This window comes from Ursus americanus, chromosome 2 (assembly GCF_024610735.1).
Source record: "Ursus americanus isolate L20-20 chromosome 2, mUrsAme1.1.p, whole genome shotgun sequence".
Lineage (NCBI taxonomy): Eukaryota > Metazoa > Chordata > Mammalia > Carnivora > Ursidae > Ursus > Ursus americanus.
Window position 1 is genome coordinate 81,415,455 of NC_142128.1, and position 25,578 is coordinate 81,441,032.

Genomic DNA, 25,578 nt, shown 5'->3' on the forward strand with positions numbered 1-25,578 from the left:
TTAACTAAAACACATTTTAACTAAAACACACTAAAGATCAGGAAAGTATCTATATCCATTTTTAGAGAACCATATTAATCTTGTAATTCAGTGTTTTATGTTTTTTAGGTTATGGGAATAGAACTAAGATGTGCTAGATGCCACACTCATTCATAACTTAGCGTACCTGTGTAGGTTTGGGCTCTGAAAACGGTGTCCAGTCTATTTTATTTGTTTTTTAATTTAATTTCAGATTAGAAACTAGTAAAGTGTTATCAGTGTAGAAAGGTGTTGGTTGAAAAGAAAACCATTCACTTTCTCTTTACACAATGCCACTTTTTTCGTTTTTAAAATATCTTCCCCAAAATGTGGTTCAAGGATGATTTTCATATATAATTTTTCTGGTTTCTCTCTTAGTATGTTTCCTGATATATTATTATTTTGCTTTATCCCTCCTGTGGTAACCATGGGTACAGAAGTCTAAGAAGCTTATTTTTGTTTTACATTCAGTAGATACCATTATCACAAATATTTCCTGTATGAATTATGCTTCTAACATGACAGGTGCGTAATAGAAGCTTAGGGTAGAATAGCAATGACTTGATTTTCTATGTTTCTGAACATCACTAAAGTGGGCTACCACACGTAGCCAAGAGAGAATTAGATGTAATTGCTTGCCTAAAGTGATAATATCTTTCTAATACAACCCCTGAATACCAATAAAGGCAGATTATTTCAGGGAGAAGCACTCCTCATTTGGGAGATGGGAAAGATCAAATAAAGGTAATAATTAAAAAGAGACCAAAATGTAACACGTGTAGACTAGGTGTACACTAATCATTTTTTGGAAAAGTAAGATAAGCCATTACTCATTCCAAAATATTCTGTTGAAATACTTGCTTTTTGAAAAGTTAGTAAGGGCTCGTATGCATTTATAGAAATTTCATGGAAATAATATGAGCTTAGAAAAGGAGGGAGGCCCTTGACCCATTGTACCATTTTAAGAATTACAGTCTAAGAATAGGACTTGTATTAAAATCTAGAACACATTAAAGAAAACTAGCATATTGATTTTTGTTTCCTTATTAATTCCTTTCTTTTGAACTCCCCCCCACAACCTCCTTTCATATAATAATCTGAATTTGATTATTTCTTTAGTAATTAGAAAAGAAAATCAGCTTTCAGTAATAACACTTGATATTACCTGTACTTACGTGAGAAATACTCATTTTTTAACCTCTTGCTGAATGTATCTATTACTTTACCCTCATCTCATTACTTTTACTAGCAAACAAAATGATGGTTCATTGTTGTGAAAACTAAATGAGATAATATATATAAAGTGCCTGACTTATAGTAAGCATTCGATTTTTTAAAAAAGAGTTGCAAATATAATTTACAATTAAGTTGCTGTCTTTATCTCTTTGTGTTGATCTTGTTTTGAAAATATGTGAACAGTGTGAATTTTATTAAGATGCTTCATTTGCTTTATTCTTTGCAAACCTTAGTATATAAGTTACAAGGTTTTTTAATGCACTCTTGATGCTAATTATTGAATAATACTACTCAGCTCGACTGTATCTTTCTATAGAATGAAGTAAACATCAGAACATATCCAGCTAAACTAGATAATAAATATTCTGTCAGGACTTTTAAACTGGTAATTTGTGTGTACAGTGTTACAGTATAAATAGTCAACCCAGTTTACTTTTGTTGAAGAAGAGTTTTTATGAAAATAGTTTAAATCTGAAAATGTGTTTATATCTAAGCTTGACTGTTCACTAGTATCACTTTTGGACCATTTAAAAAATATTGGTTTCTATTTCCAACCACTGACTTTCCAGAAGAAGCTGAACAGTGATGTGCTGTTACATGTTTAACAAACCAGCTCTTAGGTAGGAGTAGGGATAGGAGGTACTGATTTGTGTTTGCTGATTTCCATGGTGTAAATACTTCCACTGTAGCCAGTTTAAGCTACTAAGATAATATTGAATGTTGGGAAAAGGTGTATAGTAGCACAGCATTATATAATATTTCCATTATACAGATACAATAAACATGACCTTAAAAAAAGGTTAGTAGCAAAATGTAGTAAAATAATTAGGAAATAATGAATTTTGAGTTTTTATTACCTTTGTTTTTAACATAACTAATTGTAAGTTTATATAATTTACTTTTTTATAACTGTTGAAGTCAGGCCCAAAATGTCTTTTCCAGGCTCATTTTAAATCATACCCATTCTCTTACATCCTTCATATTACACACACACTAGATTTAGATTATTTGCAGCTCCTCAAACTCACCTCGTACTTTCCCACCCTCGTGCCTTTTCATTATCTTCCTTCATCTTTGAATGTCCTTGCCTCATCTGCCTGACTTTTGCAACACTATTTATTTATCCTTCTACAAATAACTCAAATGCTACTTCCTCTTATTTCCTACTGTTGGAAACACTCCCATTCTCCTTGATGTTCTCATAGTGCTTTGTTTATACTTCATTTTGAGTTCAAATTTATCATCAAAAAGAAATGGCTATTTCCACTTACTATATTATAAATTTCTAAAGGGTGCCTTTGAATCATCCTGTACTAACACTTTTAATACCTAAAAATAATTAATAAACACTTGTTTTATAATAGAAAGGACTTTAACTTATTTTAATGGGAAGGATTGTGAATAAGGCATGATACATCCTTTATTTTCTATGCCTTTGGGAAACTAACCAAAATTTAAACTTTTTTGAATTAGATGGTTTGTACCTTTTTCCTTATAATTCAGGACCATATTAATACCTATATCCTGCACAATAACAGGGAACACAAATAATATCATGATGACTCAAACTTACCAAAGAAAAATTTCATTAGAGAACATATGAAGCAATTGAGTGAAAAATACTAAATTATATAACTACATATGCAGATTATTTTTATTATTCTGGTTTAGTGTACTTTTTAATGTTCCCAGCATTTTATCTATAAACAACCTCTTAAAAAAAGCAAAAATATCATGCTTTGCTTTGTGATTTGAGAGAAATTTGCTTTCATATATGTCCTTAAGGATAATCAGTCTGTTGCTTTCTGGCATTTTATCTGGAATTAAAAGTATCTGATTGCCTTCACAATAAGTATAGAGAAGATCTAAGTATATGAAGGAAATGTCCTAAAGTAAAAACAATCCAAGAATTTCTTGAAGCAAATGTAGCACATTTCTTATTAGTGGTGTTTCATAATTTTTTTTCATCTTTAACCCTAATCTGCCACCTGATGGCAAAAATTAAAATGACATATTTTGTAATACTCAGAACCTCCATTGCAATTATTTGGATTTTTACGTATTCAGCATAGAGCCTCCAAAACTCCAAACACACATTTGTACAAATTTTATATATTTGGTAAATGTTTGATGATTACTTTGTACTTGAGGAGAATAAAAGTTACTATTAACTTCTATTAGACAGCGTTCCTACTAGGGAGGCTTGTTTAAAATCTTACATCCTTTATGGAGCTATATGAAGAATCTGTTTTTTAAATTAGTTTTTTTAATGAGGAATTTTACTTAAATCTAGCAATTTGCTCTTTTACTTTTCCCTTTTCTTTCTTCAGAACGAGGTCACTCAGACACCATGGTATTCTTTTACCTTTGGATCGTGTTTTGTGTCATCAGTTCCTGCTATACCCTCATCTGGGATCTGAAGATGGACTGGGGTCTCTTTGATAAGAATGCTGGAGAAAACACCTTTCTCCGGGAAGAGATTGTATACCCCCAAAAAGTACGTACAAAGAATGCTTGTATTTGTTTTAAAAACAACAACAAATCTAGTGTATATCCAGCTAAATCCTATTATGATGCATACCTAATCCCAACCTAATATATTGAGAAAATGCAACTAATTACCAAAAAATACGAATTCATTCAGTCATCAAAAATGTCAGGTGTTTACTATATGCTGGGCAGTATAGAAAATAAAAACAAAGTTCTGGTTCTCAAAGAGGCCATAAACTATATTAAACAGGTAAACAAATTGCAGTATAATGTGATAAAGTCTAGAATACAGGAATAAATAACTTACTATAATTTATGACCTAATTTTGAACATGCAGCTCACTCTCTCATATGCCCTCTTCTCCCCCCTTTGTTTGCCTGGCAAACTCCTGTTCCTCCTTTTTTATTTTTTTATTTATTTTTAATTGAAGTATAGTTGACACACAGTGTTACATTAGTTTCAAGTGTACAACGTAGTGATTCAACACTCTGTGTTATGCTACACTCAAAAGTGTAACTACCACCTGTCACCATACAGCACTGTTTCAGTACCATTGTATATATATTCCCTGTGCTGTACTTTTCATCCCAGTGACTTATTCCATAACTGGAAGCCTGTATCCTTCCACTCCCCTTCACCCATTGTGCCCATTCCTTTACCCCCCTCCACCCTTCTGGCAACCGTCAGTTTGTTATGTGTATTTATGGGTCTGTTTCTACTTTTTGTTTATTAATGTGTTTTTTAGATTCCACATATAAGTGAAATCATATGGTATTTGTCTTTCTCTTCTGACTTATTTCACTTAGCATTGTGCCTCCTAGGTCCATTCATGTTGTTGCAAATGATAACATCTCATCCTTTTTCTATAGCTGAGTAATATTGTCCATTGTATATATATATGCATCTTCTTTATTCATTCATCTATCAATGGACACTTGGATTGCTTCCATATCTTGGCTGTTGTAAATAATGCTACAGTAAAACAAAGGAGTGCAGATCTTTTAGAATTATGGTTTTTGTTTTCTTTGGGTAAATACCCAGTTGTGGAATTACTGGATCATATGGTAGTTCTATTTCTTTTTCTTTATACTATTTTCCACAGTGACTACACCAATTACATTCCCACCAACAGTGCATGAGGGTTCCTTTTTCCTCTCCAGTTCCTCCTTTTTTATATTTTTCTAAGCATATTTAGCCATTTGTCCTAATCCCATTTTACCCTCTACAAATTTCTGTTATAGCAGTTATCACATTGTATCTGCTTAGGTATCCATATGCCTCACTGCCCAGCATAGTTCCTAGCATATAGTAGACTTAATATTTGTGGAATAACTGAATAAATACTTGACTGAAAAAGCAGTGCTGTGAAAGCACAGAGGAAAGGAAGTCCCTGACTCTCCTTTGATGAATCAGGAAGACTTCTGTTTTCATTTATTTCAACAAATTTTTGTTAAAGTGCCAATTTAGTCTGAAAATATATGGATTATTTCTTAGGAATTATTTACATAAAAGGATAAGAGAGCCTAAATTAAAAAGTCAATAGACCAAGAGTATCATTATTTAGATAAAGAAATTAAACAATGAACTAGGAATCCTGGCAAGTGAACTCTGATCTCAGATGTCTAGCTACATAACTTTAGGCAATTGTCCTGTAGTGCATTCTCTTCTACTGGATTATCTCTTGATCCTTTCCCAGTTCTAAAATTCTGTGATGAGGAGGAATGTCTAGATTGGGTCACTAATACTTCATACTATGTCAGAATGTCACCAGTACTTCAAAACTGCACTTTGAAAAGTGTGTGAATATGTAATATTCAGTTGGTGAATAGGTAAGCCTGTTTTATTCAAGTGTGAGGACTAAAGATAGATGGTAGGAGAGTGGATACAAAGAATGATATGTAGGGTAACTTCAGATAAGCAAATGAAGACAGGAGGATATTAATTTACACTGACCTTTTTTTTAACGTAAGCTATAGCAATAATCCCAATGTGCAAATTTAGAATATATGACCAAGGCACTAGACATAGCTTTATAAATCTCATTTGAAAAGAAAATCAGGGGGCATCTCAGTTGTTAGAGCATGCCACTCTTGATCTCAGGGTTGTAGGTTCAAGCCTCACATTGGGTGTAGAAATTACTTTAAAAAACATTTTTTTTTTAAAGAAAGAAAATCAGTAATGTTAAGTACAAGTCAGAGAGCAGACATGAACTCAGGTAAATGATGGTCCTTTTGTGCTCACCAAATGTTATGCCTTTTTGCTCCTTATATTCTTGCCTTACTGAGCAATATAATACATTTGCTTCTCATGCTGATTGCTTAGATGAATTGTTCATATTTTTATATAAATGTCAATCCATGCCTCCTTTTAAATAGTTCTAACTTACTGGCTTCTATGTAGTGAAATTAGTGAATAGAGTTTTTCATTCAGTTTCCTTATTGCATATTTTCATGACCCTAGGAAATACAGTATATGGTTTCCTAGTTTATAATTTGCAAATTTATAAGAAAAATGTTCTGCTAGATCCCACATCCCATTTAATCTTAAAAAGACAAATATTGGAAAAAAATTCATTCTATTTGAAAAGGGAAAAAAAGCTATTGGTGGAATCCAGTGGAGCTTCATTTAAAAATTAAGAACACAGTTAAATGAATCTTAAAATCAGCTCCTAGGGTTTAACAGTGCGTATTGCTGAGCACCACATCCGGATCCAGGAAGTATTTTTGTTATCTCCATATTAAAACTTAATTTTTCTCTGTCTCTTGACCTCATATTAAGTGTATTCCTCCCAAGACTTTCACATTTTTGGTAACATCAGCTCCCACATAGTCAACTGTGGATCATTTTAAAGACTGACTCTTAAAGTAACATGAAATTGCAGTTCTTCACTGAAGCCTAATAATGAGTTCACTAGATGTGAATTTATTCAAAAGCTGCGTGATCACTGTATTGGATGGATGGGGGAAGGGACAGGGAGGTATGTAAATATGTTAAATTCTTCATAAAATTTATCCTAATCAACAGTGGATAACATCTCCAATTCATTAATCAAGATATGGCAATATACACACATTATTTAGAAATATGAAGGATAAATACTAGGAAAGATAGCTACAAATTCTGAAATTATTTCCCTAGAGAATGTGAGAAGAGAAGGTGGCAAGGGGACTGCTCTTTTTTCATTACTAGCCTTCTAACATGACCAGTATTCTTTTGTTAAATTTTGTAAAAAAAATAATAAATGCGATAGTGTAAATACATGGCAGTTCTAGTTTCCAAAAGATGTCACAACGTTTAAATACATATATTTAAAGAGCTGATTATCCAGAGATTAATAACAAACAAATCCATGAATTACAGTTCTAATCTATTGGCAATTTGTGTACTTAAAACTTTTGCTAAAAATGGATTCCTAAATAGTGGGTATTGGTACCTGAAAGAATTTGAATGCTGTCTTTCCCACGTAAAAATAAAACGTTCCTTAAATTTAACCCATGTTTGTGATATCCAAGCTTCATGTCATTTAATGACCTCGAAAACAAGGTAAAGCTCCTTCAAATGCGGAATAAGGCAATTTGAGAATAAAAGTGCAAATAACACAGTTAATTAATCTGCTAATCTTTTTGCTCTTGAGTATTAGCATATGATGTACACATTAATATATAATCTCAGTCAGATCAAGGATCTCATCTGGTTTATATTTCTGGAGTTTAGAAGAGAGCCTGGCATACAGTATGAGAATAAAATATATTTGTTAAGTGATTAATGAAATTCAATAAAACTTCATTTTGATATTGCACTACTTAAGGAAGAAACTAAATTGGAGAGATCTTTCTAAAATAGAAAATAAAATAAAAGTAAAACCATTTTTCTTCTTTAACCTGTGCTTGTTGATGGGACATATGTGAGTCTTGTTGCTGTGATAGGTGTGCTTATTTGTGAGAAACATAATGGTAAGTGTACTCAATTTGCTTATTATTCCTTAGGCCTATTACTACTGTGCCATCATAGAGGATGTGATTCTGCGCTTTGCTTGGACTGTCCAAATCTCAATTACCTCCATGACATTGTCGCCTCATTCTGGGGACATCATTGCTACTGTCTTTGCTCCCCTTGAGGTTTTCCGGTAAGCAAACTACCAAAAAGTCTATCAAAAAAATTTTTCCCTAGAAGACACCCAGTACTTACAAATTAGAATTTATTAAAACTTAAACTTGAAAGGCTTAAATTTTCCAACTTTTCTCAAACTTATTAGCCTTAGAGTTGGAAAATCCTTCTTGAAGGTCTAAGAGGTTAATTCTTACAAAGTTAAAAGTACTACTAATGATGGCTTAGAAGCTTTTTTTAGAATTGGGCTCCATTAGAAGGGTCATGAGTGGAAATTGGGAGGTAAAAAGTCTTAGAACAGAAATTAAAATAAAAACCTTTTGAGAATCATTATTTGCAATTTGACATTCTGGGATGTTCAGGCAGCTTTTTCACTGGAAACAAAGGAAATGCCAGAGGAATTATGTTTTAAATCTTCCTAAAGACATCAGTGATCTAACAAGATAGCCTAAAATCTAAGTAAAAGCAGGTACCCCAAGGTAAGCAAAGCATTAAAGCTAATTTTGCACTAAAGAAATTTGCCAAACCTAGAGACTTTGAGATTCAGTTGTGATAACAAGTTAAAGTTTGTTTGACCTCATATCATAGCTTGAAAATATATAAAACAAAAGTTGATGTTGCTAAAATGTAGAAGTAAATAAATTTACAATTTTAGAGAAAGATTTTAACATACTTTTCTCAGTAATAAACAGAGTCCAGTTAACCAGCTTGACCTAATTGACATATATGGAGCACTGCATTCAACAACTAAATACACATTCTTTTATTTGCATGTAGAACGTTTACCAAAATTAATCACATGCTGGACCGTAAAGTAAGTTTCAACAAATTTCAGAGGATTAAAATCAAAAAAAGATAATCTGAGAATCCTCAAATGTTTAGAAATCAAGCAGTATATGTCTAAATAACCCATGGGTCAAAGTTGAAATCGTAATGGAAATTTTAAAATATTTTGAACATAATGAAACTGATAATGTGACAAAAGAAAATGCAGGTTAAAGCCATGCTTAGAGGGCAATATATAGCTTTAAATGTATACATTGGAAAAATAAACAGCTTCAAAAAAATTTTAAAACAGCAAATCAAATCCAAATGAAAGTAGAAAGAAGGAAATATAAAGAACAGAGATTAGTGGAATAGAAAACATAAAGTAGAGAAAATTAACATGCCAAAGTAAGTTCTTTTAAAGTGAATAAAATTGATAAAATGTCTAAATATGACCGATGGAGCAAAAAAGAAAAGCACAAGTTACAAATAACAAAGATCCTCAAGATATTTTTTTAAAAGTGTAATATGAGGGGTGCCTGGGTAGCTCAGTCAGTTAAGCATCTGACTCTTGATTTCAGCTCAGGTCATGATCTTGGGGTTTTGAGATCGAGCCCTGCATCTGGCTCCATGCTAGTCATGGAGCTTGCTTAAGATTTTCTCTGTCTCCCTCTCTCTCTACCCCTTCCTCTTCTCCCCCTTCCCCTTCTCTTAAAAAAAAAAAAAAAAAGGAATAGAATGATATTATGAGCAACTTTATGCCAATAAAATAAAAAATTTAGATGGAATGGACAAATTCCTTGAAAAGCACTGTTTATTAAAACCAATAAAGAGATAGATATTAAGGAGGGCAACATGATGAGCACTGGGTATCATGTAAGACTGGTGAATCACTGAACTCTACCTCTGAAACTGATAATACACTATATGTTAATTAATTGAATTTAAATAAAAATAAATAAAACCAATAAAGAAGAAATCGATAATCCGATAGGTTTTTATCTATTAAAGAAATTATATTCATATTAAAATCCTTCTCACAAGGGGGGGTGCCTGGGTGGCTCAGTAAGTTAAGCATCCAACTTGATTTCAGTTCAGGGTCATAACCTCAAGATCATGAGGTGAAGCCCACATCGGCTGTGTGCTCAGCAAGGGGTCTGCTTGAGATTCTCTCCCTTTCCCTCTGCCCCCCCCAACATGTGCATGCATGCACGTTTTCTCTCTCTCTCTCTCTCTCTAAAATAAATATTTTTAAAAAAATCCTTCTCACAAGGAAAACTGTAGGCCCAGGGAATTCCTCCAAATATATGAGGAGGAAATATCAGTTGTACATAAAACTCTTCCAGAGGAGAGAGGCAATTAAAGGAACACTTCCCAGTTCATTTTATGCAACCAGTGTGGCTTTGATATCTAAAACTACGAGGACATTCCAGGAAAGACCAACCAGTCTGTCTCATGTAGAGAAATGCAAAACTCCTGACAAAAATATTAGCTAATGAATCCAACAACATATAAAAAGCATAATACATGACAGCCAAGTTAGTTTCATTCTAGGAATGTGAGATTTAATATTCAAAAATCATTTAACATTTAAAAATTAATCTGTGTTAATTCACCACATTAATAGAATAAAGGGGGAAAATCCTTCATGTGTGTAGAAAACACCATTGAGAAAAGTCAGTACATGTACAAAAAAATAAGATCATATATAATGGTAAAACACTGTAAGCTCTCCCGTGAGATCAGGAATGAGATTATTATGCATGTTGTCACTTCATTTTAACATCATACTGCAAGTATAGCTAGTGTAGTGGAGGGTGGGGAGGAGACAGTGTAAGAAGTAGAAAGGAGGGGCACCTGGGTGGCGAAGTCTGTTAAGCGTCCAACTCTTGGTTTCAGTTTAGGTTATGATCTCAGAGTTGAGAGATCAAGCCCTGTGCTGGACTCTGAGCACAATCTGCTTGAGATTCTTTCTCCCTCTCCTTCTGCCCCTCACCCCGGCTTCCTTGCATGCACGCTCTCTCTCTCTCTCTCTCAAATAAATCTTTAAAAAAAAAAAAGAATTAGGAAAAACTAAAACTAATTATTCGTCCGTGACATGATTGTATATGCAGAAAATTCAAAAGAATTTACAAATATGCTATTAGAATAAATGTACTGTGTCCCTGAATAAAAGGTCAATATAAATAAAAATTTAATGTTCTAAAAAACAGTCCCAAATAACTAGAAAATGAAATCTTAAAAAAACACACCATTTTGAATAGCATCAGAATATATCATATACCTAGGAATAAATTTAATGAATGATTATGTGTACAAAAATTGACAAGCCAGTTCTATATTTTATATGGAAACAGGATGAAGAATAGCCAATACTGGGAGTGCCTGGGTGACACAGTCGGTTGAGCGTCTAACTCTTGGTTTTGGCTCAGGTTTGATCTTATGGTTGTGAGATCGAACCCTGCCTTGGGCTTTGTGCTCAGTGTGGAGTCTGCTTGGGTTTCTTTCTCCCTCTCCCTCTGTCCCCCCACCCCCCGCTGACTTGCGCTCTCTCTAAAAATAAATGAATAAAATCTTTAAAAAAAAATAGAATAGCCAAGACTATGCTGAAAAGAAAAAAGTTAAAGGACTTATACTCTCAAATATCAAGACTTACTATATAGCTACAGTAATCAAGACAGTGCCTGGTATTAGTGAAAGAATAGACAAGTAGTCCACTGGAACAGAATAGGGAGTCCAGAAACAGACCCACACACACACTGACACTACCTGGTTTATGACAAAGGTGGTTAAATAACGGTGTAGAAAAAGAGGTTCTTTAATAAATGATATTGAGCCAACTGGATATTCGTATGGGGAGAAGAAAGTGAATCTTGACTCTTACTGTATACTGCATACACAATCAATTCCAGGTGGATTGCAGAACTAAATATGAAAGGTAAATTAATAAATAAACTCTCTAGAGCATAGGAGGGCACTATGAAGGCAGCTTTCAGTGTGTGATAATACTACATTTTTTATTTCTGAGTGGTAATTACACAGTGTGGTCACTTTATAATAATCAAGTTGCCCACTTAATGATTTGCACAATTTTGTATATCTGTGTAATACTTTAAATGCTTATTTAAAAAAAAGCAGCCTAAAAGAAAGGATTGTCATCAAAGAAGTGGCAGTTAGGTTGACTGCTGACTTCTCAACAGTAACAATGAAAATCAGAAGTCATTAAAATGATATTTTCATTTTATATATAGATATATAGAAATATCTCTATATGTGCTGAAAGAAAATAACAGTCTACCTAGAACTCTTTCTCCATGGAAAATATCTTTCACAAATGAAAATGAACTAAAGATATTTTCAGACATGTTTATAGCATTCCTCTGAGTCAGGATGGGCACACCTCTCACAGTAGTCTTATAAAATAAGATAAAACCTGTAAACATTAAGATAAACTTGAAAGATCAAGGTTGAATCTGGAAATAGTATCCTTGTTGCTCTTAGTGCCCTTTCCCAATCATGTGCCAACCCTCTTCTTCACTTTCCCAAATGTCTAGGTAGGACCTGAGACTCTTCATCACTACAAGACCTACTCCCCTCCCACTTCTCTCTCTTCCACATACGATGCTGCTTTATGAATTAAAAAAAAAATTTTTTCTCATAAAGAAAAAAATTCACTTTTTAAATTCTTTTTTTTTTTTTAAGATTTTATTTATTTATTTGACAGAGAGAGACACAGCCAGTGAGAGAGGGAACACAAGCAGGGGGAGTGGGAGAGGAAGAAGCAGGCTTCCAGTGGAGGAGCCTGATGCGGGGCTCGATCCCAGAACGCCAGGATCACGCCCTGAGCCAAAGGCAGACAACTGAGCCACCCAGGCTCCCCCAGTTCTTAAATTCTTGATTATTTCATTTCTCCTTTAAAAATTATTGGCTTAATAGTAGAATCAGATGTTCTATCACCCATAAAAAACAAAAGCAAAAAGCCTCCTTTGAATCTACTTTCCTCCTCCAACTCTTCCCCATTTCTGTCTCCTTTACAGCAGAATTCTTCAAAAGATGTCTGTACTTGGTATCTCCACTGTCTCACTCCTCCCCATTCTCCCTTTAATTCAACTCAAATCTTTTTCCCCAATACTCAAACTAAATTGCTTTTGTTAATAATCTACGATAACAACAGTAATAATAACAATAATAGCAGACACTTATGTATTGCCCACTATGTGCCTGGCACTGTTCTGAGCTCTTTACCTGTATTATGAATCCTCACAATAATGTTATGAGGTAGATACTATTAACTATCCCATTTTGCTGACGCCACTGAAGTCTAGGTTAAGTAACTCCTCCAAGGTCGTTACACCTAGTAAATGGTGGAGTCATGATTTGAATCTAGACGGTCTTTCAGAATCTGTGTTCTGCCTCTCCGTTTTGCCAAATCCAGCAGTCATTCTCTGTACCTACCTTACTTTACCTCTCAGCAAAGCACTTTTTTCACTTCATTTCTCAGAAGCTGTACCCTTCCATCTTCCTAGCTATTCCTTCTCAATTCCTTCACTGGTTCTTCCTCCTCTTCGCAGATGGTAAATGTTGGAGTGTTCCAGCGTTTAAACCCCTGCCCACTTCTTTCTTCCACTTCTATTATTCCTAACCCCATGACTTGTGCAGTTCTCCAGCCCTAGACTCTCCCTAGAACTGCAGACACATATCCATCTAGCCAGTGGAATTTCCCCCTTTGCCTAGGCCATTCTAGTTCCCTCCCACCTACCACCACACCATGGTTTCCTGTTTTAATATTCTAACCCTTCATTCCTTGTTTTTATTTCATGAGTGGAAACTTGATATACGGGGAGAGTTACAGTTTCCAATAGGAAGTTCAGATTTTATAAATAAAATCCCTACTTACTCCATTTTGCTAAGGCGATTTGTGTGGAACTTCTTCCGCCTGGAGAATGAACATCTGAATAACTGTGGTGAATTCCGTGCCGTGCGGGACATCTCTGTGGCCCCTCTGAATGCGGATGACCAGACACTCCTAGAACAGATGATGGACCAGGATGACGGGGTACGAAACCGCCAGAAGAACCGGCCGTGGAAGTACAGCCAGAGCATATCCCTGCGCCGGCCTCGCCTCGCTTCTCAGTATGTATGGAGACTTTTCAGAGTCGAATTTCCTTCAGGTGTTGGCACTGGTTAACATTTAAGCTAAGAAGGTATCAGGTTGAGCCACATGAAATTGCTGGCATTCAGCCGTTTTTCACCTACGAAAAACAGCAATAGCAGCAATTTTATACACTCCAACCTATAGAATGTCTTAACAAATAGAGTAAAATGTCATTAATACATTAATTAATGCATTAATGCTATGACTTTGACATTAAAAGTACACCGGGGAAAATTTGTTGGAGAATATTTCCTTGACTCTTCAGCATGTTTTGTATACAGATAATTTTCAAGTTATAAACTTTAGGAATCCTGGCTCTGCCACTTGGCCCCTATGTAACTTTGACCAAATTACCTAATATCTCTATATTGCCTTTCATCTTAAAATTGAAATTAATATGATCCCTGCTTATAGAGTGGTTGTGACATGGGATTTAGACCAGTTTCCTCACAGAAAGAGTTCTTATATATAAATAGTTTATGTAAATATAAGTTATTATTATAATTTTCTTACCAAAATGCCCACAACAGTATTTTTATAAGTCATTAATTTTGTATGATCCTAAAAAGAACAATAAATGTAGAATATATTGTGGCTGCATTTGGAACTTAGAGACAGATTTCACAGTGGATTGGAATGATGGGGAGACTTAAGTTGAGTGTGGGCAGTTGTCTAAAGGATAAAAGAGTGCTTGACTAGACCAGAGGCACAGTAAAGACATAGAGGCAGAAGGAAAGCCATGTGACTAGAACTATAATAAAAAAAAAAAAAATTAGCTGAATAGATGAAGTATGATTGCAAAAGTCTGGAAAATACAAGCTTGATCATAACAGGCAGGAAGGATTCAAAGAATGTTTTTCTTTTTTTTTTTTTTTTTTTTTTTTTCCGGAGAATGTTTTTTCATGGAAGAATGACATGAAAGTAGTATTTTCCTAAGTTTTAATGGCACTGTGCAAGATACATTGGGGAATGGAACACTAAAGTCCAGAAGACCAACTAGAAGTCCACCGTGGTATTCAGAAGTATCAGACATTGAGGACTTGGGTTAGGATGCTTTACAATAGGACTAAAAATAATATGAGGAGATGTTTTAAAGGAAGTAAAAAATAGGAGGTGGTAATAGTAGCGCATAGGTATAGGAGAGCAGAGTAGAAATTGCCCAAGGTTCAAACAGAATTTGGAAGTTCTGTGAAGAGGACAAGGTAGAGAAAAGAAAAGCAGAAAAACAGCTAAGCCTGAGGAAACACAAGCAGGAGAAAAAAGAATAAACAAAAGGAGCAGGAAAGGAATGGCCAGGGAGGTCTTTGGGAAGAACATCAAAGCAAATCATGAGACTATTGTAGTAAAGAAGCAGAGTTTGAAGAAGCCAAGGAGGTGGGTGCGAGGGATGGTGGGGTCAGCAAGTGCCACAAAGGACTGGAGGACTGCAGATGGTTGTCTCATTGAGCTGCTAAATGTGAATGTGTTATCCTTGTTAGTCACCAGCAGAGGGCAGTCTAAACATACACTATTTCTGCTTCAGAAATAGGGAGGTTCTTGGCACTAGATTATTACATTCAATTTCAGGTGTTAAGTGGAAAAACACTGAGATACAAGATTGCAACTGGAGGAAGATGTTTAGAACAATGGAACAGGTTATGTGCAATGGAGAGAGCAGGAAATCTAAAATAAGAAGTTCTGAATTTGAGTACTGACTGTGACTCCCGCAGCCTTTAGCACATCCTTTACCTTTTTGAATGTCGGTTTCTACCTCTGTCAAGTGGGAATAATAATACCTACTTCACAATCATAGGGCTTATGAATTGCAGATTATTTTAACATTATCAAATCCCATTTTTCATCTAGTACAGGAATCTCTTCTGCCTCCTGATTAGATAGATGGTCATCTTGCGCTGACTGACAATTGTCAGTGATAATGAAGTTTATAACTAGATGGGGCACCTGATTTTACTGTTGGATGGTTATCATGGTGGCTAGCTTATGTTAGGCTGAAGTATGCTTCACTGTAACTTTAACCAGTTGATACTAGTCAGGCTCTCATAACCTAGTCTCCTCCCTCTTCTCTGTCATACCCTGTCAGCTTTTTGAAGATAGCTGTCATGCCTCTATGTAGGTCTTATCTTCTGCTGATTTACTCACCTAGTTTCATGTGTACCTTAAATGGCAGTATTTCTATCCATGCTCGTCATAATTCCTTATATTTGTCTCATACTTTACTGATGCTTTTTATATACATTTTCTCACTTGATAGTGACACTGTCTCCATGAGGTAAGAGTACTATTATGTGAAATGGGTATTATTCCTGCTTTATAGAGATGAAAATTAACACTCAAAAAGGTACATCTTACAAAGTCAGTACTTAAACTCAGACCTTCTTTTTTTTTACTCAAGTAAATTAGCATACAGTGTTTTATTAGTTTCAGGTGTACAATATGATTCAACATTTCTATCCATTACTCAGCATTCATCATAATAAGTTACTCTTATTTCCCCCCATCCTCCCACCCATGTCCCCTCTGGCAATCAGCAGTTTGTTCTCTGTATGTAAGAGTCTGGTTTTTGGGGAGGTTTTTTTGAGGGGCGGTCTCCTTTTTTTTTTTCCTTTGTTTGTTCACTTGTTTTATTTCTTAAATTCCACATGTGAGTGAAATCATATGGTATCTGTCTTTTTCTGACTTATTTTACTTAGCATTATACACTCTTAAGTCCATCCATGTTGCAAATGGCAAGATTTCATTATGTTTTATGGCTGATCAAACTCGGATCTTTTTCTAGGTTGCTTCTCTCTCTGCTACACGTGATCGGCCATTTTTCTTGTTACCTTCCTCTGGTTGCAGTTTAGTTTCTTAATGTTTTTCCAGTAATACCCAAAATTGAGGATGATACTCCAGGAGTAGTCCATCGGATATAGTATATAGTGCCCACTTACGATGTATTTTTAATGGTGATAAGATGGGAAATATATCTAATACCATGAACATGTTTGTATTTTAATAATGGACTAAATGCTTTTTTTCCTCTTATTCCATTAGATCCAAGGCTCGTGACACTAAGGTATTGATAGAAGACACAGATGATGAAGCTAACACTTGAATCCTCTGAAGTCTAGATTAATATCTTTGGTTTTCCTACTCTGCAATTCTTTCCTCGACCAACGCAACCTCTAGTACCTTTCCAGCCGAAAACAGGAGAAAACACATAACACATTTTCCGAGCTCTTCCAGATCGGATCCTATGGACTCCAAACAAGCTCACTGTGTTTCTTTTCTTTTCTTCTGGTTTAATTTTCATTTTTTCTATTTTTAAAACAAATATTTACTTCATTTTGCCAATCAGAGGACATTTTAAGGAACAAAAACATAGTATCTTATGGATTGTTTACAATCACAAGGACACAGATACCTATCAGGATGAAGAACAGGCATTGCAAGGACCCTCTGATGGGACGGTACCGAGATACCTCGGCTTCCGCTGGGCCCGGTTTTGACTGGTTGAAACCGGACATTGATTTTTAAATTTTTTGTCAGTTTATGTGGAGAATTTTTTCCTTTCCTTCACACCCAGCGCAAAAGCACTGGCCGCACTTGCAGGGAAAGTGCAACTTAGAGCAGTACCTTCATTCACGAAGCTACTTTTTAATTTGATGTAACTTTTCTTATTTTGGGGAGGGTTGCTGGGTGGGTGGGAAATATGATGTATTTGTTGCATATAGTTTTCTCATTATTTATGAAACTTAACCATAAAAGAATGCTGTAACTCCTGTGCAATGAAGGTGGTAACAGTGAAAGAAGACAGGGGAAACTAATGTCGGACAGCGTTTGAGGGTTTAGTCCACAATACCTCTTTCATGAGACAACTTGCACCAGTTTGACTTTTTCTTTCTTTCTTTTTTTTTTTTTAATTTTAAGCCAAAGTTTTATTATTGAATTTTTAAGTTGCTGCTGCTTTAGAATCCTGAGCATGTCTTTCATAACAAAGCATCTATACACTTCCACATAACCGGTTGAAATTTTTTTTGAGTTCTGATACTTTTCATTTTTTAAGGAACAAATGTGGAATATGTTTGCCCATACTCCCACCATAACAACTGAAGTTATGCCTTATTAAGCTTCAGCATTTAGGGTAATTGAAATGTAACCTTTACTGACGCTGAATGAGAAGATAAAGCTATTTCAGAGACTCCTTACACCCTTATTGGATAGTTTTTCTTTTGGATTCACTTGCTTTAGCCAGAATTTGATCAAATTAAAAGTCTGTCTTGGGGAAACCATATTTTTGAGAGCAAAGAACAAATTATCCTTCTTCTGTCACATTACATGAATAAAACAAACCTTGGCAGTCATTTCTCCCAGCAGTTTTAAAGGATAAACATTGGATTTCATGCCCTCCTTTGAGAGAAAACCTGCTTTTAAGATTTTTGGGGTCTAAACTTGGTCATAAACCAAAGGTATATTTCTTAGACATTTCAGACTCTCATGATCTGTGCACAATGCCATTTTTACTTCTTTAATTTCTTTCCTATGTTTCTAAGTCATCCAAATAAGCCCCAAAACCTTAAAGGATTTTGCTTCCTTGAATGTGGTTGGCATTAAATCGAGCATTTCATTATCTAACAAAATTAATATAAATACCAGGAAAAAGTGAAGTATGTTTTAATCCTCCCTTCCCCCCAGATCCAGATGAAGATTCCAGCATGAACATCAGTGGATGCATGGAAGTAAATTACTTCAGTCGTTTTCAGGTTAATCGTAGGCAAAGAGATACATGAATGGAAGGGCAGCTATAATTATTACTTACTTAGTCTTGAAAATATGTGGTTACTGCCCCTTATAGTACCCCCTTGGTCAGCCACTCTTCTGCTGCGTGTTGCAAGTCTTCACTCATACCTGTCATGATTCCCGTAGATTGTATTAAAGTTACTGTTACTACCAAAATTCTATCAATTAACTGACAAATAGTTCATCTTTAAAGGAGTTTATTCCATTTTTATTCTGACAAGTTTCCAAAGTTTTTTTCCCTTTCCAAATTGAGATTTTTTTTTTGAAAAATCATACAAATTTTTGGCTTTTGTTGTTTTTTTATGTTTTGCCAAGCATGTTCCTTGGCCCAAAACTGAAGAGGAAAAGTTTAATTACTGTTTTTTTAGTTTAAATAAATTAAATCATTTATAATAATCAGTGGTAACAATTTAGTGACCCTTAATAGAATGCATTATTTATACTTGGGATTTTTTTTTCTAACTATATTGTTTTTGTACTTCAAAACTATGGGGGAAATATCACTGGTCTGTCAAGAAATAACAGTAATTACTGAGTTAGAGAAGTCCAGTGGACCAGTCATTTCTTGTACAAATAAAACTGGTGGTACTAATGTGTATCCAGAGCAATTTGAATTGTCAACTTCATTTTCTATTAGTAACACTGTATAATGACACACATAAAATCTTACAGTTGACTTCTGGTATTTGAACTCCCCAGTGTTTTGCTTTCAGTGTATGCTATAGCCAATTTGATCTTTCTTCAACTGTTATTATTCTAGGCCCTAATCAGTATTATTTTTTCATAAATAATGCAATGTTAGAATTTGTTCCTTTTCTGATGTGTTTGTCCTGTTAGCATAGTCTACTCAAGAATGATAAGGCTTATGTAGCTTTCAGCTTACTATGGCAGATGCTCAAATAAGTATTTAAATACACAGCTTTATGTGCCTTGTAAAGCTGTAAAGAGAAAAGAGGATTTTTCCTCATCAAGGGGAAGCAGTTTGGGAGACAGAGTATACATTTAAATTTTCTTCCTTGAAAAAAAGGCAATGTGAATTTTTCTCTTCTAAGTTTTAAATGCCCTAGCAGTTGCCAATGCTGTGTCCTACCTAATATTTTATTGGAGATATCTGTACACTGAAACTCTCAGAACTCTTAGGAAATTAATATCAGAGAGTCATTTTAAAGGAACAGCAATCTGACCAAAGGTAAAACTTTATCCGATTTTAGGTTTAGAAATTCTAGTCTTATTTTATTTGAGAATCAGTTTATATCATCTGTTTAAATACTCCCCAAAGGAATGAAAAGAAAGTATGAAATGAATAAAGTTCATTGATGAGTGTAGAGAAATCAGAAGACAAAGAAAAATGGCTTATTTTCTACTCACAAATATGCACCTGTCCTTAAGGCTGCCTATACCATTAAAATGGAATCGTTGATAATTTCATATCATACAGAGAAACAATAAAATGATCAAATTTAACTCATCATTAATTAGGTTATAATGGTAATTTTTAAGATTGGAAAGAAGTTGAAAACACATATGCAACTTTCTTTTCCAATGTCTCTCATTTTTCTCCTTAAAAAGTTGCTTAACTTCAGAGTCAGAAGCAATGATGTGAGAGAGTGCCAGTCTCCTCATCAGTAACCTCTATGGACCCTTAAAGAGAGGAAAATGGGGCATAGCCCCCAGGATCTGCAACTCCCCAAAATTTTCATCATGAGAGTTTTAAGATTTTAATAGATTTTGCTAGTAGGTTGTTGATATATGGTATCCTTCCTCTATGGTTCGACGAAAGTACATTCATGATAACTACAGAAAGCAGTTCATCCTTTCTTAAGAGGTGAACTAAGGCATGTTAAGAATAATTTAAAAAAAAAAAAACAACCAAGTAACCTATTACTGAGTTGTACAGGCATCAGCTTAACAGGCATTTAGGTGAAGAAAAATAAAATGATCGTGGAGATAGCAGAGAAGAGTGGGAAGGTGTTGGATTGTGGCAGCAAGAAGCAGGGTGGTTAAAAAGTGTGTGAAATTGGTGGTATTGGTCATGCCTCGCTGTCTCTCCTTCAGTGGTTATGTTCTTAGTAGAGACCTGCCTTTATTTTCCCGTCGTCTTTTTTTTCATTATTTGCATTATTCAGGAAATAATACCCAAATGCAATTTCCTAAACAATGACTAGAAAACTTCTTAATCTAAGGAAACTAATTTAGAAAATAACCATATCCATGACATTATTTTATTTAAAAATTTAAAATTCTCTGAAGTGATTGTACTGTTTGGTAAACAAATTTCAGAATACAGTCCTCTTTAATTTGCATGAAATTTGCCTGTCTCAGAAAATAAGTACTTCTTGCTATATAACATATTTAAATTTTTTAAATTAAGATTGCTTCTCAGATTTAAAAAAATCATGTTGAATCTATGGCTTTTTCAACTACAAAATTGCCACACTTTTCTCAAATCTAATTTAAAAAGCCAGCATCATTACATATAAGATCTATAGTCACTAGGGTAAGACAATACAAGTTATGGTAGAACTTCAGAAAAAGGTGAAGAATAAATCAGATTTATCAGCTTAGCTCATTTTACGATGCATCTAACTTTTATTTCTTGCTTATGAGGATTAGGAGAGTTAAAATGAGATTTTACAAATTACTTAAACACATTTCTACATTTCAGGTATCAGTCTCGATAGTAAGTCTTAAAAGCTAACTTACTGCATTATATTTTCAATCTGTACAATGTCAGAACACAGTGATAATGTGGGATAGAATTGATTATATTAGAGCATAAGAAATTTGTAATGGTCAGTACTAAGGACCAGTAATTTAACTGGCATTAAACCATACTTTACTCACCACATGAAAAAGTAAAATCATCTCATTAGATTGGAAAGAGCTTAATTTAAGCAATATGAGAAGTTTGCCTGGGAATGGAGATTGATTGGTACACTTCATAATGGCCTTTCTTGTATCAATTGGCAAAACTCTGATGCTGAGTTGCCCCTTAAAAACAACCTTCCATAATGTATTTGCTTACTTATGGTGGAAGAGGAAGTGAGAGGGACAAGATGAGAGTTTCCCCTGGAGTGAAAAGAATCATTATACTAATTTTCATCTAAAATATGTTTCCCTGTAGCAGACCTTTGGTTTATTTTATTAGTATATCAAGGCCACCTTCAGTTTTTTTATGGTGCCATCAACTTAAGGAGGACAATCAAATAACCAATTGTTTGCCTTGGATTCACTGTGTCTGCTAATTACAGTCTCATCTTGTATACCTTCAAAACCAGTTACTTGACTAAACTTCCGCCATATTACCTTAGTTCTTCCTATGCCCTTTCCTCTGTACCACCACAAATCAGAGGGAAGACTTACTACCAGAAAGGTGTGGACTTATAAGAAAGAGCAAGGATTCCATCTCACTACCCAAACTTCCTGAAGTTCCTACCCAGAATTCCCTGATTGTCCTGTAACAACACCAGCATGGTGGGAATAGGGTGAAAGATTGTGGGGAATCCTGAAAGAACCCTGTAATTGAACATGACATTGTCATTCTTTTGAAGTGTAAAGTGCAATTGTGAGCCACTCACATTTGCAAAAACAGAATTCAAGCTTTATCACATTGTTGATTAATTTCTTGCTATATTCTGGATTAGCACAGAAGCTTGTATCAATGAAGACTATTTAGGAGGGGAATAGGGTGTAAAATGTATCTGTCTTTTCAAACCCTCTCCCTCTACTCATGTTTCCTTCGCCCCCTACCACATTGTGTTCGTCGAATGATACTATTCTATTAAACCCTGAGCTATAGTTGTCTAAAGTAACTATGGAATGTGATTAGTCCTCTGTGGGTGCTTCTTTCGCTCTTTTTTCTCCCTTGCTTTCTTTCTTACTCTCTCCACTCTGGTAAATGGAAAAGGTGACGTCAAAGAATTGATGCTTGCTTGGACTCATGTTGTATCTGTGACTATGCTATTAGCTGTCTCCTTTTTCCTTCTTATATGGGTAGAATTCTTACAATATGTGGAGTTCCCTTCTTGATAAGTAGGTTAAATGCACAATGTGGTACTGTTTTATAGTTTCTAGATGGTTGTATAAAGCAAAAAGTTAATGTGGTTATGTGTTTTTAAAGAAAATAAGTGATTGGTTACAAACTGTCCTTTTTTCATTATTACAAGCTCTGTTTTCCAACAGTTTTCTGACTCCTTTGTCATTGGCAAATGGCTTGTGTGATTGCATGTTTTTCTCTCCGGGTTTCTTGGATTCCTGAACATGATTCTTCTTAAGACTAATGTGTATAAGAGTTTAGGGCAAACATATTTCAAGAATGAAACATTTTTTAACTTTCACTAAATTAAAAAATAATCTTAAATGGCCTTTTGTCTTTAGGTAGTATTAGGCATCTAATGGATACAACAGCTCATTTTTTTGTACTGACAGAGTCTCAAGTATTAGATGAAATGGTATGTCTAGTTGTATTTTGGAGAGCTGGACTCCTGTTATCACGACATATCCGTGTAGAGAGGAGATAGTAGCTATAGGGCGTTGAGATTGGATGGCTTTTTTAAGTGTCACTGATGCCTACAGAAGGATGATGAACACTGAGGGCAAGTTCAGGCAATTGGAAGCCAGATGTGGAAACAGAGGGCCTCTTTAGTTGCATACAGCATTCTCATTTCCTACAGTAGGAGACAAAGGGAAAGGAGAAAGAATGAAGACCGAGGCAGGACTTAATAGCGTAGCAGAATTTCAAAGACAGGCAACCAAGACAGGCCATTATGCAAGGTCAGGGTCCTCGCTGGGAAAATTGGGCACATCAGATGCAAGATCTAGTTGGATTCCCTCCCCCCAAAAGATTTTAACTCCACAAGCCCCTGGGAAGTCTGAGTCTATAGACCTATTTCCCCATAATCCTCACTAGCACTCCCCATCCCTACTCCATGATGGGAGACTTTAAAGAGGCTTCTCTTGTGCAAAACAACACATGCGCCACTCAGGATCCTCATAACTCAGCTGGGGACATGCTGGGCCAGCTAAGGGAAAATAGACTATACACTCTAAAGGAACCATATGAAAGTATACAGGTACTGATAGTTGGACTCCGAGATCCTGAAGATGCTTGAAGAAAGGAGCCAGAATATAAAATTTAATAGAGTTTTTGACACGGAAGTGCTCCCCAAGATACAGAATTTAATTCCCTAGCAAAGATCCCGGGGGTTGGTGCAAACTTGCTTCTAGCGTGGCTCCTAGAAACAGAAAAAGTGATGGCCCATGTTGAGTGGAGTTAAAATTCCAGAACTGCATTGGCACACCATGAAGGATGGAGCTAAAAGTCTCAGGGAAGCGGGCATGCTGGATGTACTATGGCTGGAAGGCCAAGAGGACACACCATGGACAAAGGTCCTGAAAAAGACACTGTTCAGAGGTGCACTAGCATCACTAAAAATTCAGAGGTGACGTCTATAAAGACACCACTACAGAACAATGTTGGCTGATAGCAACGGAGATAATAGGATTCTGAAATACAGAGCCAGGTGGCAACATAAAACCATCCAAAGCCAGGAAGTCACGATTACTGTCCTGACTGTAGCCAAGAGGGTCAGAACCACAGAATTATGAGAATAATTCCTACAACAGTGTCCCTAGAGACAAAATAGATGGGCAGTCACCCAACTACGGAGCTTATACTAGCAGAAGTCAGTGATGGACAACTTCAAAGCTGAGGCCAGCTGCCCCAATAAAAAGTCACAATCCCTTGCCCAATTTCTGAACCTGAGCAGGCCAGTTTTCAGACCCAGAATGCTGACAGAAGAGATGGCTCCGTCCACAGGAGGCAAAACACCGCAATATCCTGGCAAGTATACACAATAATGACTAGGTAACTATGCATCAGGGAAAAGGGAATACCCAGACCTTTGAGGGTGGTTGGACATAGGGCATGGTTGGACATAGGGCAAGACCTGAATCATCATGGCCCCCATGTTAGAGTGGGTCCAATGGGGGCCAGATAATAAATGTAGTCCTGACCAATGTCCAGTTTACAGAGATTCTCAGCATCCACGGACCCACTCAGTGGTCAGTTACTCAGTCTGCCAATATATAACTGGAATGACCTATTTGGCAGTTGGCCAAATCCCCGCTTTGCATTCTTGGTCTGCAAAATAAGAGCTATCATATTGGAAAAGGCTAAGTGGAAGTCTCTCAAATAACCTTCCTCCCCAGACATAAATAAATGTAAAGTCATTGTGGGGAAAAAAGAATAGAGATTTCTTGCCACATTCTATTCATCTCCTCCTCTCAATCCTTATTAGTTTGACCAGTCTGGTCCCTGAAGAAACCACATGGAGTAGGAAGGGTCACTAAACCATCACGATCTCAAGTATAATAACCCCAGTTGCAGGCACAGTGCCAGATGTGGTATCCTCATTAGACCAGATCAATACCACCTCAAGTATATAGTATACAGCCATTGATTGGGTGAAGGCATTCTTTCTTTCAGTCAAAACAAAAGATCAGAAACAATTCACATTTCCATGGAAATGATAAACATTAACAGTTTTGCTCCAAGGCCATATTAAGTTCAAACATATGTGTACCAGCTGGACATCCACAGAAAAACACATTTATCTCTTTCATCAATGATATTGTATTGATTGGGTCAGATGAGCGAGAAGTGGCTAGCTTGCTGGAGACCTTTATAAGACATGTGTGTTCCAGAGGGTTGGAGCTAAGCCCTGCAGTGATTCAGGAGCCTGCCACAACCGTCACATTTTCAGGAGGCCAGAAATCGGGTCCAGGAACCAGGACATCTGCAAAACAAAAGATAAATTATTGCGGCTTGTACCTCACTATGAGGAAGGAAACATGCCTGGTAAGCCTCTTCAAGTTCTCGAGTCAGCATATTCAATACCGAGAGATACTGTTCTGACTCATGCACCTTGTGACATAGAAGGCAGCCAATTTTAAGTGAGTCCCAGAGCAGAAAAGACCTCTGCAGCCAGCCCAGGCTACCACACAGGCGATCCAGAGCCATAGGATC

At 35.7% G+C, this 25,578-nt stretch overlaps 1 protein-coding gene across 2 annotated transcripts in view; it reads left to right on the forward strand.

The window, feature by feature from the left end:
- The window catches only part of XPR1 (xenotropic and polytropic retrovirus receptor 1), a 234,242-nt gene extending 211,507 nt beyond the window's left edge, over positions 1-22,735 (forward strand). For both annotated transcript variants that reach the window (XM_045811338.2, XM_045811337.2), the window contains 4 exons: positions 3,585-3,751; positions 7,732-7,871; positions 13,529-13,750; positions 16,806-22,735. In XM_045811338.2, the coding sequence (XP_045667294.1) occupies positions 3,585-3,751; positions 7,732-7,871; positions 13,529-13,750; positions 16,806-16,866 (590 nt within the window). In that variant the 3' untranslated portion in view covers positions 16,867-22,735. The remainder of the gene's footprint in view (positions 1-3,584; positions 3,752-7,731; positions 7,872-13,528; positions 13,751-16,805) is intronic.
- The last annotated feature ends 2,843 nt before the right edge of the window (positions 22,736-25,578 follow it).